Source organism: Harpia harpyja, chromosome 10 (assembly GCF_026419915.1).
Source record: "Harpia harpyja isolate bHarHar1 chromosome 10, bHarHar1 primary haplotype, whole genome shotgun sequence".
NCBI lineage: Eukaryota > Metazoa > Chordata > Aves > Accipitriformes > Accipitridae > Harpia > Harpia harpyja.
The window spans coordinates 25,350,806-25,364,864 of record NC_068949.1 but is presented as its reverse complement, the minus strand read 5'-3'; the positions used below and the strand labels follow the sequence as shown (position 1 = coordinate 25,364,864).

At 43.0% G+C, this 14,059-nt stretch overlaps 1 protein-coding gene across 1 annotated transcript in view; it reads left to right on the top strand.

Annotated features, from left to right (window-relative positions):
* ANTXRL (ANTXR like) overlaps positions 1-14,059 on the top strand; it is a 62,919-nt gene that overhangs the window by 34,042 nt on the left and 14,818 nt on the right. Inside the window, exons 15-17 of the mRNA XM_052798984.1 lie at positions 2,460-2,558; positions 4,238-4,405; positions 5,575-5,655. Of these exons, the coding sequence (XP_052654944.1) occupies positions 2,460-2,558; positions 4,238-4,405; positions 5,575-5,655 (348 nt within the window). The remainder of the gene's footprint in view (positions 1-2,459; positions 2,559-4,237; positions 4,406-5,574; positions 5,656-14,059) is intronic.

Sequence of the window (14,059 nt, the reverse complement as noted above, 5' to 3'; positions counted from 1 at the left end):
CCACAAGAGAAGCTTACAGTTTGCTGCTAACTTGCTGTAATTTGGCATGAATATCAGGAGGCAACCACAGCTGCTGGTTTGAGGTTGCCAGAGGCCACTATTACTGTGTATGTGATCTTGTTGCTTGTCCTGTGCAGCAGCACTGTGACAATTTAACTTTAGCATAAGCACCAAAAATCATGCTGGTTTTAGGGTGATTAGTGTTGTCGTGAAGCATGCAATTGCAGCCATGCTGTGTTTGAAGGAGAATGCAGAGATCATCGCACCCCTGCAGCAGAGTTCCCAGATGCTTTGTGATTATTCTAATCAGCAGAGATTTTTAACTGCAATCAAAGAGACTGTGAGCTGACGTAAAAGTCCAGAAATAACACAGAATACAGATGTTATCCATCCCTTTACTTGGCCTTGTCTTTATCCAGTATGGATTGTTGGTTCATTATACTTAGCACTAGCCTCCCTAGGTACGGTGACCTGCTCTTTAGCTGATGTAGTCTGGTATTGCTGCTATTAAACTGAATATAGTTATCTAAAACTTGTTCAAACCCACAAGCATTAGATTTGCATTACTTTTCAAAAGGTATGTGGTAGCTCTTGGAGTTGCTTTGCTATGTGTTCAGCGTAGGGAATACTTGGTGTAAGTTCTTTATCAGCTGGAGAAGTGTCAGCCATCACTGTGTCCTGCTACTGTCAGGCTTGCCAGCAATAAGGACTGTTAGACATGAAGACTTGAAATCTGTGTTACATCCCATGGAAGAGGCAGGATATTTTATATAGTACTCAAGTTCACAATGAAATCAAATATAACTGAATTAAAACTGCTCATGTAGTTCACTGGGTACTGTTTAGATGTGGTACAAAATGGGATAAAATTTGTTTGTGTATTTGTTATACTCTTTAAAAAAAAAAAAAACCACAAACAAAAAAACCCCACAAAAAAACCCAAAACAAAACAACAACAAAACCCAACACCAAACCACAGTGCCTTCCTTGTATATTTATTTCCCCGACTTAGGGTAAAAACAAAACAACAACAAAAAACCCAACCAAAAACCCAAAACAAACAAAAAAAAACCCCAAATCCAAACACCCTTACTAGTTAAGGGAAATGCCAACTCTAGTCTTGCCTGACCATACTAAAGAATTTGTTGGAGGAACTGACCCATGAACTATAGCTGAGAGATCAGATGTCACTGAATAACTGATGGGAATACATTTCTCCAAGGCATAACCCAAGAGTTAAATGTGAACAAACAAAAATTAAAGCGTGTTTTTTAAAAGCTATTATTGGCTTTTGGACTCTCAATTCCTTTTACATTCCAATAGCAACATGTAGGGCAATTTTGAGAAAATGTTACCTAGTAATCTGACAACAATTTGTGTCCTTCTCTAGTATTGGGATTTCACTTGATTTTTTAAAATTTTTTTTTATTTTAGTAAAAATTAAGTCCAGGTAGTGTTTCTAGAAACATACTTGTACTGACAAAAATTAGCAGAGAGCACTGTGCGTGGCCAGTCCAAGAGCAGTATGCACATCTGCATATCAGCATGAGATGTAGTTATTTGTCTTTAATAAAGAGTGTGAGGAATGAAGATGGTATTGTAGGAGCTTGTTGGGCTCTTTCCTCAGTTACGTGTGTACTTAGATAGTGTCATAGTGTGACTTCCAGCTGCCTTGACTCAGCGTAATAGCAGGGAGTCTGAGAAATCCCAGTGGCTTTTATCGGCTCAAGATGATAGAGCTGGAGATGTGTTCCCAGGGTTGTCGAACCAGAAACATTTGCCAGCTTTTAGTTAAGCAAGAACAGAACAATGAACCTGAAGTAAAACCCTGATTCAGACTCTCCCACGTTCCAGAAAAAGAATCTGTAGTCTTTATAACCGCAGGTCAAAAACTCTGGATCTGAGTTTCCTGACAATTTGGAGGTGCTCCAGTCTGAGTCCTGGTTCCAAACTGTACAGCTTGAGCCAGACTCTACAAAGAATCAAGCAGCATAGAATAACTGGTTACAGCTGCCATGAGAAAAGGGTCTGATGCACATGTTAGAAAACTCACAGTGGTAGCTTTTTTTCCCCTGTTAGGTGACATTAAGTTCTAAAAGCTCAATTAATACATGATTTCTTTGGGCTAACTGATTGCTGCATTTTCTGCATAGCACAGTGGCAAGCCAGTATAATGTACAATTCATCTCCACTTTGCCTTCCCTTACAAGTCAGTTGTGATTTTGAAGCTCAGTGCATGTTTGACTAAATAAAAGCTGTCTGGAGAGAGGAATAGGCAATCCTCTTTGGCTCCTCTAGTTAAAATTGCAGCTGCAGAGACAAGAGACTTTTGTTTTTTGTCAGCAAGTAACACACAAAGCCAGATACCCAAGGACTGGACTATAGGATGTTCAGTTGTTTTCCATAGTTTATGCTGTTTATGTGAGAACAGCGGCAATATCTCCCTGTCTTTCCCATAGGAATCAGATGATGAAGATGGATTGCCAAAGAAAAAGTGGCCAACCGTGGATGCATCTTATTATGGAGGTCGAGGTGTTGGTGGGATTAAGAGGATGGAGGTATTTGGCTTGTTCTTTAGTATTGTAAAAATCAATGCATTTAATTATAAGTTGTAGCAATATGTTTTTCTTTGCTTTTTAAAAAGCTATCTTGATGGACTAGAGACTAGGATTTAATTAGGGCTTGTCCACCTGATTGCATCTGCTGTCCAAGTAACAGACATCAAGCTGCCATCATTTGCATGAATAATTAAATGAATCTAGCATTATGAGCCATAGAAAATTTGCACGTTAAGAAATGGGATAAGCACCAAAAGAAGTTTTAATTTACTGAATCAAACCCTTTGGTGCAGTTGGGTCCAGTTCTCTTGTCTCTGGCAGAGTTACACTGGTTTTGAGTATTTGAGGGTGCCATCAACACTGTGCCTGGCTGGCTGGAAGCAGTTTGTTTGGGGAATCTAAACCAGCAGTTTTTCTTTTTTTTTCCCTCTTTTTTTCTTTTTCTTTTGGGTCTGTTGGCTTGATTTTTGGTTTTGGTGGGATTTGCTTGTTTGTTTTTTTTCAGTTAAGCATTAACTCCTAATGCACAAAACCACATCTGTGTTGAAATTGGCCAGTGAATTAAATCCTGCCAGTCTTGATGTGTAAAGTGAGGTGTTACTGTGAAAGAAATTTGCCTTGTGCTGTCCTATGGCATGTACATTCCAGGGAGTCAGTGGATAATGCTGTGATCAGCTACAAACTCCTGTAAATAACCATGTTAGTGGAATCAATTCAATATTCCTAACCATGGATAATATAAGGCAGGGAATTGTCACTCATCTGTATCAGCTGAGGGCCTAATGATGACTTTTAGGGATGTCACACCAGAAACTCCTACTAGATTTAACTGGTAGCTGAGGGAGGTGGGCTAATGTAAGCCATCCAAGGATATGGACCAAACTATGGCTAACAGAATGAAAGCAATGGCTTCTCAGCAAGTCCCTGCAACTCTGCAGTTGAATTATTGCATCTTAATATCCTTAACCATTTTCTTCAGGAGAATTTTATCCTTGATGCTGAGTAACCCTATGGATCATATATTGCCCTTAAATGCAGGGTCACATTTCTCTTTGAGGTAAGTCAGACAAGAAAATCAGAGTTTCAGCTTGAAATAAGTAGTGTATGGTATGTGAAGATAAAGTCACTGACCTCTCTTGTGACTGTGCAAGGTCATCTTTGGAAGAGCTGTTTTTAGTAGTAGCTACACGAGTTTGAGGGCTGATGTTCTTAAACCGTTCACATACTTGTCCACTGACCCTTTTTTCACTTTTGAGCTGAACAACACTAGCTGCTTAGGGCTAGCTGTAAGGACTGCCTGCCTTCAGCTGGTGCTGCTGCCTCCTCTTTGCGTGAAGCAATGGGAGGTGTATTACATCTGTGTCCTAGCAGAGCTGGGCAGAGTGCTTCAGGTTTCACTTGGAAATGGGTTAATCTGCCCTGGATGCTGTGAATTCCCGCACCACATTAGATTACTGGAAGGTGCAAAGGCTAGTAGTTCAAGCAGCTTTTGAATGAGACTATTTGACTCTTAAATGTGTATTTCTGATTACAGTAGGAGTTTGGTGTCTTCATAAATTCGGCTTCATGTCTGGTGGCATTGGGTCATCTGATGGGAACTAGATTAATGTCTGTGAAAACCACTTGCTGGTGGGGACTACTGAAGTGTTTCTACTTACAGTGTGCTCTCCTGACTTCAGGTGCGATGGGGAGACAAGGGGTCAACAGAGGAAGGAGCAAAATTGGAGAAGCCCAAAAATGCTATTATTAAGTTGCCAGAACAGGAGTACGAGCCATGGGAACCCAAGCCGAAAAAGCCCCATGTAAGAAAACCACCTTCCCAGCGGAAATGGTACACTCCTATCAAGGTAATGTGTCTGCCCCTCAGTTTTACCAAGTCTTATGTCATGCATGTTACTACATCCCGGTTCCATAGCACAGCCTTTTTTATGGCAGAGCTGGGAGAACCTATTTAGAAAAATGGCCAGTTACCCTCAACTTTGCCCATTTCTTGGAACGTGCATTTCAGCTGGCACTGTGTTGCCATAGTTTTTGAGGAGGAGCAGAAGGTGTTGGAGGGCATGAGCAGAGATCTTCCCTCCCTTGGCTCATGCCTTCTTTTCAGGTACTTTTGCACAGCCTGGATTGCAACAGCAGATATTTCAATTCTTAGGGAGGGTGGATGCTGTTTTGTGCCATTTCAAGGCAGCATGCAAAGAGGATCAGATCAAGTGCACCATCCTTGCTTTGATTGCACTGTGGCTAAGGCCTTGGGTTGGGATTCAGCTCTGTTCCTTTCTAGTTCAGCCACAAGATGTAATGTTTGATTTTGGGCAAGTTGTTCAGTCTCTCCACACTTTCATCCCCATTTCTCCAGTGTCATTATAGTATCTGGTGTCTCCCTGTCTTTTAATGTATGTATCCTCACGTAACCCTTGAGGCAGGGCAGAGCTATTATCTCCGCTTACAGAGAAGGAAGCTGGAGGGCTAGCACAGGCCAAGGGAGCAGCAAACCATGCTCATCCCAGACAGCTGTGGCCATGTCCCAAACCAGTGTTTTGTGGGATTGGGTCCCCCCTCCCCACCATGCTCACAGGTCAGTTTAACAGCGCTTGAATTTATTGTCTGGAAAGTACCTGTGAATTTTAAAGCCTGCCTAGGTAGGTAGTCCTGGGTCTGTTTATCCATGCTCCAGCTCGCCTCCCATCAGTACAGTACTTGTGGTGTTCTGCCTTTTGTTAACAACAAAAATTGTGCCTCTTAGAGGAGTTGTTCATGTTAAACTACAGTCATTCTCAGTGAGTTTCAAGCAGGTTGCATATTGGGTACATGATACCCTGTTGAGGTCTCTTTTCTGGCTGTCCAGATAAGCAGTATACAGAGGGCAAGGGCACAGGAGTAACATTTGTGCAGACAGTTTAATACAGAAAGGCTGGATCAACTCACCTGTAATTTAATCAGTTTAATCTCATGCTGTTTTCCCCAAATTCTTGGTCATGTCTCTTCTTTTTTTTTTTTTTTTTTTTTTTTATTCTAGGGCAAACTTGATGCACTGTGGGCTTTGGTTCGACGAGGCTATGATCAAGTCTCTCTTATGAGACCGCAGCCAGGGGATAAGGTAAGGTGTCACAAACATACTGGCATGTCACTTCTCTCTTAGCAGCAGCAATGCTCTTCCCTCCCAACCGCCCCATCTTTTTTTTTTTTCTCTTTTATTTTTTTGCAAGCTTGTCTCTTTTCACATTACCCTAAGGCTAAAAATTTGTCACAAGAACGAGAGATTTCAAAATGAGCTAAAATGTTTGCTGTGGCATCTATTTAAAAGTATTGCCCCAAAAGGTCAACAGCAACATCTCCACTGTGATGATTTGAGCAGACTGAGGAAGAAGCTGGCCAGCCACAGTAGTATATGAGACCTTTTTCAGCCATATACGTTCTTAGCCTTTTTTTTCTGGGTACATGTGTTGAAGTCAAAGGTTGGGTTCTTTGTGGGTTCTGGGGGACTGCTCATTTTGAATTTAATATGCAGTAGTTGTTCTACAGCAGTAATTATCCTTCCTACTCAACTTCATAAAAATGCTTCTCAGATTTAATAATAGAGTTAAGTGATTAATGAGAGAAATCATGAAATGTGCAGGTGATGAAGAAACAAATTATAGCAAAGTTAATGGAGAATAAAGTTTCTGTAGGATTCTGTGCAAAGACAACATTTCTTGGTTGACACATTTCTTGGTCATATCCTACATGTAGGCAGAGAGTATCTCCTGCCTTGATAAAGTCTATTGGCCAAACATAGGTCAGGAGTAGATTCCTCTTGGGAGGAAGCAGGGAGTTTATGCCTTTCAGAGCCCCAGAGATGTCTATGTGCTGCCCCATGGTCACTTGCAATAGCTTAGTTCAGAGGTCTTAAAATTTCCCCATGAGAGCCTGGCACCATTATGGTTGTCTCTATCTTGTTATTCTGGGGGGACAACTCTGTAAGAATTGAGTGCTGCTGCTTTGGGCTGTTGCACCTCCAGATCTGGCTTTCTGCAGTGGCACTTTGAAACATGAAGACTGAGCAGAGATGACAGCATCTTTCTCCCCTCTGTGGCCCTTTTCTGGCCGGAGTCCATACATTTATATCACCTTTGTTCTCAGGGGAAGGTGTTGTAGAGTTACAGCAGTAGGGGCCATAAAGTGCTTTTCTGGGGTAGGAGTGGTGCAGAGGTCCTTGTGCTGGGCTTGTTTGCCTGGGTGACTTTCACACCTAATAACAGACTATAAAAGTAGCCCTAATTTGCATAATCTAGGGAAAATAAGTTGCATTGCTCTGGCTTTTGGCAAAATACTATTATGGCATTTGTCTAGTTATTGACTAAACATACAGTTTCAGTATTTAAAGTTTAGTCTTTTCCATTTTTCTTTTGGTGCATAAGGAAACCAAGAGAACAAACTCAGCTTCCTATGCTACTTTGTAAAGTGGCCTTAACTGTTTCACTAAGCTGCATTTTCAAGGCAGCTGTGCTTGAGACACCTTATTTACTTTTTAAGCACGATCTAGAGCTTCTGAATAGGCTCTTTAGGCCCAGCTGTATTTTGATAGCACTAACATTGTATAATATGAATCTATCCACTCGGTTGGTACGTTTCTATGGGTGCAGAGCACAACAGAGCTCCTGTTAGCCTGCATGGTCAAGAAACAGGCAGGGGGCTGGCTCTGAACAGGGATCCTCAGTTCCTTGCCTTCCAGCTCTGCTTGCAGGGAGGATGAGGGGCTCAAAAGAGGCAATGTAAAACAGAGCGAGCTGAAGGATTATTGTATTGGGGAGAACATTAGAAAAATCAAACGTACATCTGGGAAATAGGGTGGAAAGAATCCTATTGAGCCAGATTCAGTGGAAGAATAGGATCATCTCTGTTCCCTGGCCTGTGAAATTAACTAAAGCTGAAGAATATTGAAGGCGAAACAAGAAAATGACTAGACATCCTTCTGCTGTTTAAAAAAAAAAAAAAAATTAATAAAATAAAGGATATCACAGGCCTGTATTTCATGGAGAAAGTTAGCACAGAAAAGAACAAGGTTATTTATTGTTTGGTTGACTTTTCCAGTAGCAATCCCTCGATGGAGAATTGGCTCCTTGTGAGTTAGGCTTTTGGTGGGGAGGAAGTGTATAAATATACATGTGTGTACACATAAGTATATATGAGCCTACACACACATGCACACACTTACTTTGTGGCTGAAGAATGGGGAGATGGAGTCAGTGCTAGGAGTGACTGGCAGCATGGAGAGCCTGGAGCTCTGGCTGTGCAGAGCTGGAGGAGCCCGGCAGCCCCAGGAGCAAGCCCACAGCTCCGATCGACCCAGCCCAGGCAGGTTCAAGGTGACTCCTGTACAGGTGTGCTGACAGCAGTCATTGGATTTTGGTTTACTGTTGGGTAGACATGAAAGTGCAGCCTGACATGCCTCAGTGCATGGTGTTCTTCCAGACTCTGCCATCCAGAGCCCAGTGACTGTGTGGTGATCTTGGAGAGAGGCATTGCTTTTCTTTGTAGGGTTTTGAGGGATTGGGCGGGGGCAGGGGGAAGAGTTCTTTGGGTTTTTTAGTTTGCCTTTTTTTCTTTGATTTTAAGGTAATTTCATAGCAGTCTTGGCTGTTCAGGAAAACTTAGAGTTCAGAAAGCGAAAGGAACACAATTTACCTCTGTTTTGGGAATGGCATTTGGATTCATAACTCAGAAAATTCCTATCTTTGAATTACCCAGAATCAGTCAAATTGTTAACTTTACTTTTTCAGGGATTACCAGAGATATAGGTTGTTTCCCACTGGAACAAGATAACTCACAAAGTTACATTTTCCAAATTTCTGTTTCACAGTTTACCTCCATTGGGAAAAAAAAAAGTTTTCATTTTCCATTTTTATTGCTTCACTTGGGCATACGTTCGCTTTTTGCAGCCATTGGGAGAAATTATAGCAAAACACTTTTTTCTGCGTAATGAAAATAATAATTACAGAGAAGAGAACATCCACAGTACAGGGAGAAAAATATTTTTTACAAGGCTTTTGGGACAGGGGGAAGATGACAAAGGAGAATTTTTTGGCATTAAAACATTCTTTAAAAACTCTTTTAAAAAGTACAATTTCTTTCATCATTTGAAAATAAGTACTGTGGTTTGGGAGCTTTTCTCCCCCCAAAAATCTGAAAAATACTTGTAGAAAAACTCTTTCTGTGATAGTTTTGGTGGAAAACAAAATATGCTAATGTTTTTGGTATATTCACCAATGTACCTGGTTTTGTCACAGAGAAGCAAAAGTCTGTTAGACATTTTTTAGAGCTGTTCAGCATCTTCCCGCACAACACAGCCCTCTTTCTTGGCTCTGCAAACCATACAGTGAAGGCAGTATTGCTACCTCAGGTTTTCAGAGCCGAACTTCTCCCCCACTCCAATCACAAAGTGAAGTTAGAAATGGCACTGTTTGTATTTTTTTGAGTCTTCATGTGGTGAAGCCCATTCCAGAGTGCGTGCGAGAGCCTTGCAGTGGAAATTCAGGCTAAAGCATGTGTGCAGGAATACAGGGCTGACTGCTGCAAGGGACTTTGTTGTCCTTTGCTCTGGGTGGCCAGGGCTGCTGTCCATCCATCCTCGTTTCTTCCTTCATCATGATCCTGTTGCCTTTCCCAAACCACCTGGTATTTTCCTTACCTGTGCCGCCCTTGGACTCCTCCCCTAGACATTCCCTTCCATTTCCTTTTGTGGTTTCTTCCTTTCCTTGCGCTCTCAGTCCGTGTTTCCCTGCACCTCCCCTTGATGAGACAGACTGGTGCTCTGCAGTCCTGCCCTCTGGGAGCAATGGGCTGGTGACCAGCCTCCTTCCTCTGTTCCTCACGCGCTGCAGGAACTGAGCTGCTGGTAGCAGCATGCCCTGGGTTATGGCCTCGCTGCAGAGCTGGCTGAGGCTCCTGAGAGCTCCCTTGCCCTGGCTCATGCCTTCCACGGACTTATCAAGAAAAGGATCTCGGGATGGATGGCCCATCAGTATTAGGCAGGATTGTATTAATAGGACTGGCTGTGAAAATCGCAGGCACTTTTTGGAACTGCTTATTTAAAGAAAATCAGCCAAGCACAAGCTCTGATCCCCCTTCTCCTGGGAGCTGTGCCCACGGTGTTTGGCTTGGCTCTGCAGACAGCTCCTCCTCTTGGTCTCCGTTAAATGTCATGTCACAGCAGCACTGCTGAAATTGGTTATTAGTTTGCCAAGTACCTCAGTAAAGGGTCACAGGATCCCACTCACTTGACTTCTCCAGGTCACTGCTAGCAGAGCTTCTGTTGCACCAGAATGGGACAGCAAGGGATAAACACGCTTGGCTCTACCCCATCATTAGCAGATAGGCTGCTATTTGTGGGATGGCTTTTTGCTGAGCTCTCAGCATCAGCAGAGGAACAAAGCGATGAAAAAGGGCTAGCGGCTCTGCTGCGGATTGCTGGGCTTTTCTCCTCGCAGTAATGTACAAAGGTGAAGCCTTCATAGGCATTTGTGCTACTGCTGCAGTGATGGATCCCTTAGAGCTAGGCTGCTATTCTTCCCTTCCTTCCCTGGAAATTTGGGGCTTAGAGGACCAGCAGTCACTCTTTTGGCCCAAGAAAGGGATTGACAGCTCTGAGGCAGGGACACTGCTCATCCAGCAACAGGGAGCATGTCAGAGTGGCCGCATGGCCTGGTGAGCTATGTGTTGCTCAAGATATTCGGGCTGCCTTGAGGACTTACCCACTACTGTTGGTGTCCTCCTGAGCTTGGTTCTGAGCTTGCAGGGGGCTGCTATGAAGATTAGAATTTGGGAAATATTAATGTCTGGCTATCTTGAAGTATCTCATAGAAACCACAGTAGCTGGTGGGGCAGGTTGTCAGCAGTCTCTGCAAAAGGGAACTTTCAAGCTTTTCCCCCTGGCCTCATGGATCAAAAGTGGGGTTGTTACCAAGGCCAGCAAGTAAACATTAAAAGCCCCAATATGTGCAGAGAGGAAGGTGAGATGCTGCTTTCAAATGGTCTGCTTAGTTGCTGCTTTCAGCAAATCCATTCCTTTTTGCATTTCAGCACATACTGTCACAGGAAATTCTCAGAGGCTCGGTTTACCGAAAACCTCAACTGAAAAAAAGATGACATTTTTGCCCCCAGGCAGAATTGCTCTTGTTTACTTTAAAGCTTGAGAAAGTGATCTCATTTTTGTCACTGGAAATTACCTGCACTAGAGAGTGAGAGTGTACACTGGATTTTGCTGTCACCATCACCCTTGCATACTCATGGGACTTGACTTAGAAAAAAGCAGTGCTTTAGCAGTACTACCCTGTGGTTTGCACATGCAAAGCCCATTCCTGGGGAAAGGGACTAGAAGCAGGCTGTTGTACAAAAATCTGAAAGCCTTTTTTCCTTCTTCCTTCCATAAAACTGATAGCAAAAAGGCTGCTGTGCAGCCAAAAATTTCACAAACTATGAGCTGCTGGTCATTTTGGAAGCCAGGACTTCTGGGTCCTTTCACATTCTCACCATTGAGTTACTATGTGACTTTGGGCAAGGCACAGCAGCTGGAATTTTAAACACCAGCTTCTGAAATAAGAACAGGAGTATTTGTGTTCCTTATTCTGTGTATCCCTTCCTAAGTGATCACTCTTAAGCTGATAGGCTTGTTAAAGCTCAGAAGGTCTGACTACACTCAAATTTTGAGTGATTCCTTGTAATGCTGACCATGACATCTATATGCCTTAGTTTTCCCAACTGCAAAATAATCATGAGAACACAGTATTTACCTTCATTACAGCTGTGAGGTTTAGTTAAGTCTTGCCAGGCACTTGGGACTCCTCAGATGAATGGTGGGACACCAAACCTATGGATTATTGATTACTAATAACTACTTTCTGGCTGCTACCTATAGGTGGTCAGCAGTTTGAATGCAGCCCATGGGGATGGCAGCACCTGCCTGTTACGCCATGCTAGCTGCCCAAGTACCAGCACTAGTTGGAGCTCATTCTAATTACTTCTTTTCAAGACTGAGTAATGGCCTTTAGTAGGCTTCCCTGACACTTGCTCGGAGAGGTGTTGTAATTGCCCAAGCAGTAATTGGCAGAGCTACAGGGAGTGCTGGAAAAGCAGCACTGAGCTCCTTCAGACTGTATTCATCAGCGACTACTGCCTGGTTCTGGGGTTTTTCTCCCTTTGCTTAACCTTTCTGGACCCAATTACCTTCATAAGGTTCTGAAAAGTTAAAGAGACAGGGACACCACCTGCCACAGTAGGTGATCTCACTTTGTCACTTTCAGTGAAAATGTTACACATGTAGCTCCTGTTTTACTTCTTTTTTTCCTTTTTGCAAAGAACACCAGCATCTGTAAGGCTCGTTCCTGCTGTAGCAGGCATGGCGCGGGGGGGGGGGGGGAACCTCCCTGGCGTGGGACCAATGTCCTAATGCACAGTTCCCAGGATGTGCTGAGCACTGCAGCTGGAAACATGTAATTGGTGACAATGAATTTCCTGTCCTGCAAGAAGCCCACATACTGGCATTACCTCTCACTTGTGCCAGGATCATGTTATTTCTGATGTGGAAGAAGAATTCACAAATCAACTTTGGGGATAGATGCTGCCTGTCTGTCCCTGGGTGTAACTAGCCATCTGTCCACATCTTTGGGAGCCAGAGGCACGCTCAGTAACAACAACCACAAGAGGCTTTTCTGAAGGATGGGTACAAATCCAAGGGCTGGTGCCACTTAGCACACAACAGGATGGAAAAGGATTGGCCTTGTGGTTAAGACACTGAGAGGTGACTTCAGAGACCCTGGATGTAGCTGATATAAGTTACTTCACCTTTGTTGTGCTGTAGTTCCGCAGTGATTAATGAGATGAACAGTACATTTTAGGAGGGTGAGACCATGTTCCTAACAGCACTTTGAGCACTTCATAGATGGACTCCGTTACGTAGACAGGGGGGCTCTTCTGCTACTTTTACAGCATGTGTACCACTTTGATATTTCTTTGGTATTTATGGTAAAGGAACAGGTTCATCAGGTCTGATTCTCAGTTTTTTATAGGGAACAAGACTTTGGGATAAGAACTGCTGACTTAGTCCCTTGTTATCTGCAACTCTGACATGTCTGCCTTGGGGGGAATAGGCTCTTGTGTGTCATTAACACATTTTTCCAGGCAGCGCTTCATTGATGCTCCACAATCCTACTTGGAGTACAGTGTGTCTAAGCTATGCATGCCTGGCTTGGAGTCAGGTGACTATCCTAGGGCTTAGGAGGAAGCCTACAACTGAAGGTACATCTTTTTTGAGAAGACGAGTACACAGATGCACATGCAGTTTCTTACTAGGACTGCATGTACAGATCCACGATTTGCACATGCAAATGAACAGATATGCTGCGGCCAATATGTTTATTTGTTTCTTGGCAGCACCCCTGGATCAATGCTGAACCCCATGTTACCTTGTTTCAGTTGGATTTCTAGGAGCCGTGCATCCCTCATTGTCTTCTGAGTTGGGTAACAGTTCAGAAATTACCCAGCCTTCCTTAGCCCTCTGCTTACATACTTCTAGTAACTGTAGGAATCCATTTCCCCATATGCAGAATGAGTAATGCTGTGACCTTCCTCTGAAGGTGTTTGAGCCCTAGAAATAAAAAACACTGTGTAAGATAATGTATTAATACTATTATTCATACTGAAGTTATTGTACAGAGGGTAACTAAAAATCAAAAGGTATTGCATCATTACTTTGTACAGAGGAGCTGTAGTTCTGGATGCTTCTATTCTTGTTTAAACTACTGTGGTTCATGTTGTGGTACCAGAAGAAAACCCAAATCACTGTGTCTGCTGTTGTACAAGTAACACAAAGATACTACACAACCTGAAGAGCTTATGAGCTATGTCTGTTAAGACTTAATATTAAACTTAATCTTGCTTTGAACATAATAAAATCCTCCAGTTTCATATACCAGTTTTAGTCTCAGATAGGAACTGTTCCTGGAGCAGCAAGACTGCAAACACTTAGCGCTCTTTGCAGCAACACTGGTGTTTTCTGCAGCTTTTTAAGATCTTTCTGCCTTTTTTTTTTTTTTTTTTTTGGCATGTGAACATATCCCTTCTTTTCCCCTCCTTATTGGGTTTCTTCTAGGGAGCGTAATTACCCAAGTAGACACCTCAGTCTTCACTGGCTGATAACTCTAAGGAGTGGGATATACAGAAACTTTGAAGCAAAGCCTACCAAGAGCAGTGTCCCTTCTTGCAATGCTAAAGGCCAGGCACTGAGTGGAGCAGAGCTTTGAAAAATGAGAGGTGCACCTGGGGTTTTTTTGGGGGACAGGCCACTGTTTCTGGTAAGTTGAGACCAGGGTGTATAACAGAGTTTGTATGAGAAAGGTGGCAACGGGATGCTCATGGAAAAGAGCAACTTCAAAATGCAGAGCTGGTACCTGATAGACTGGTCAAGCTGCATAGGGGGAACTTGGCAAGCATATTTTTGCATAGAGTGTTAGGTCTCTATAGCATAC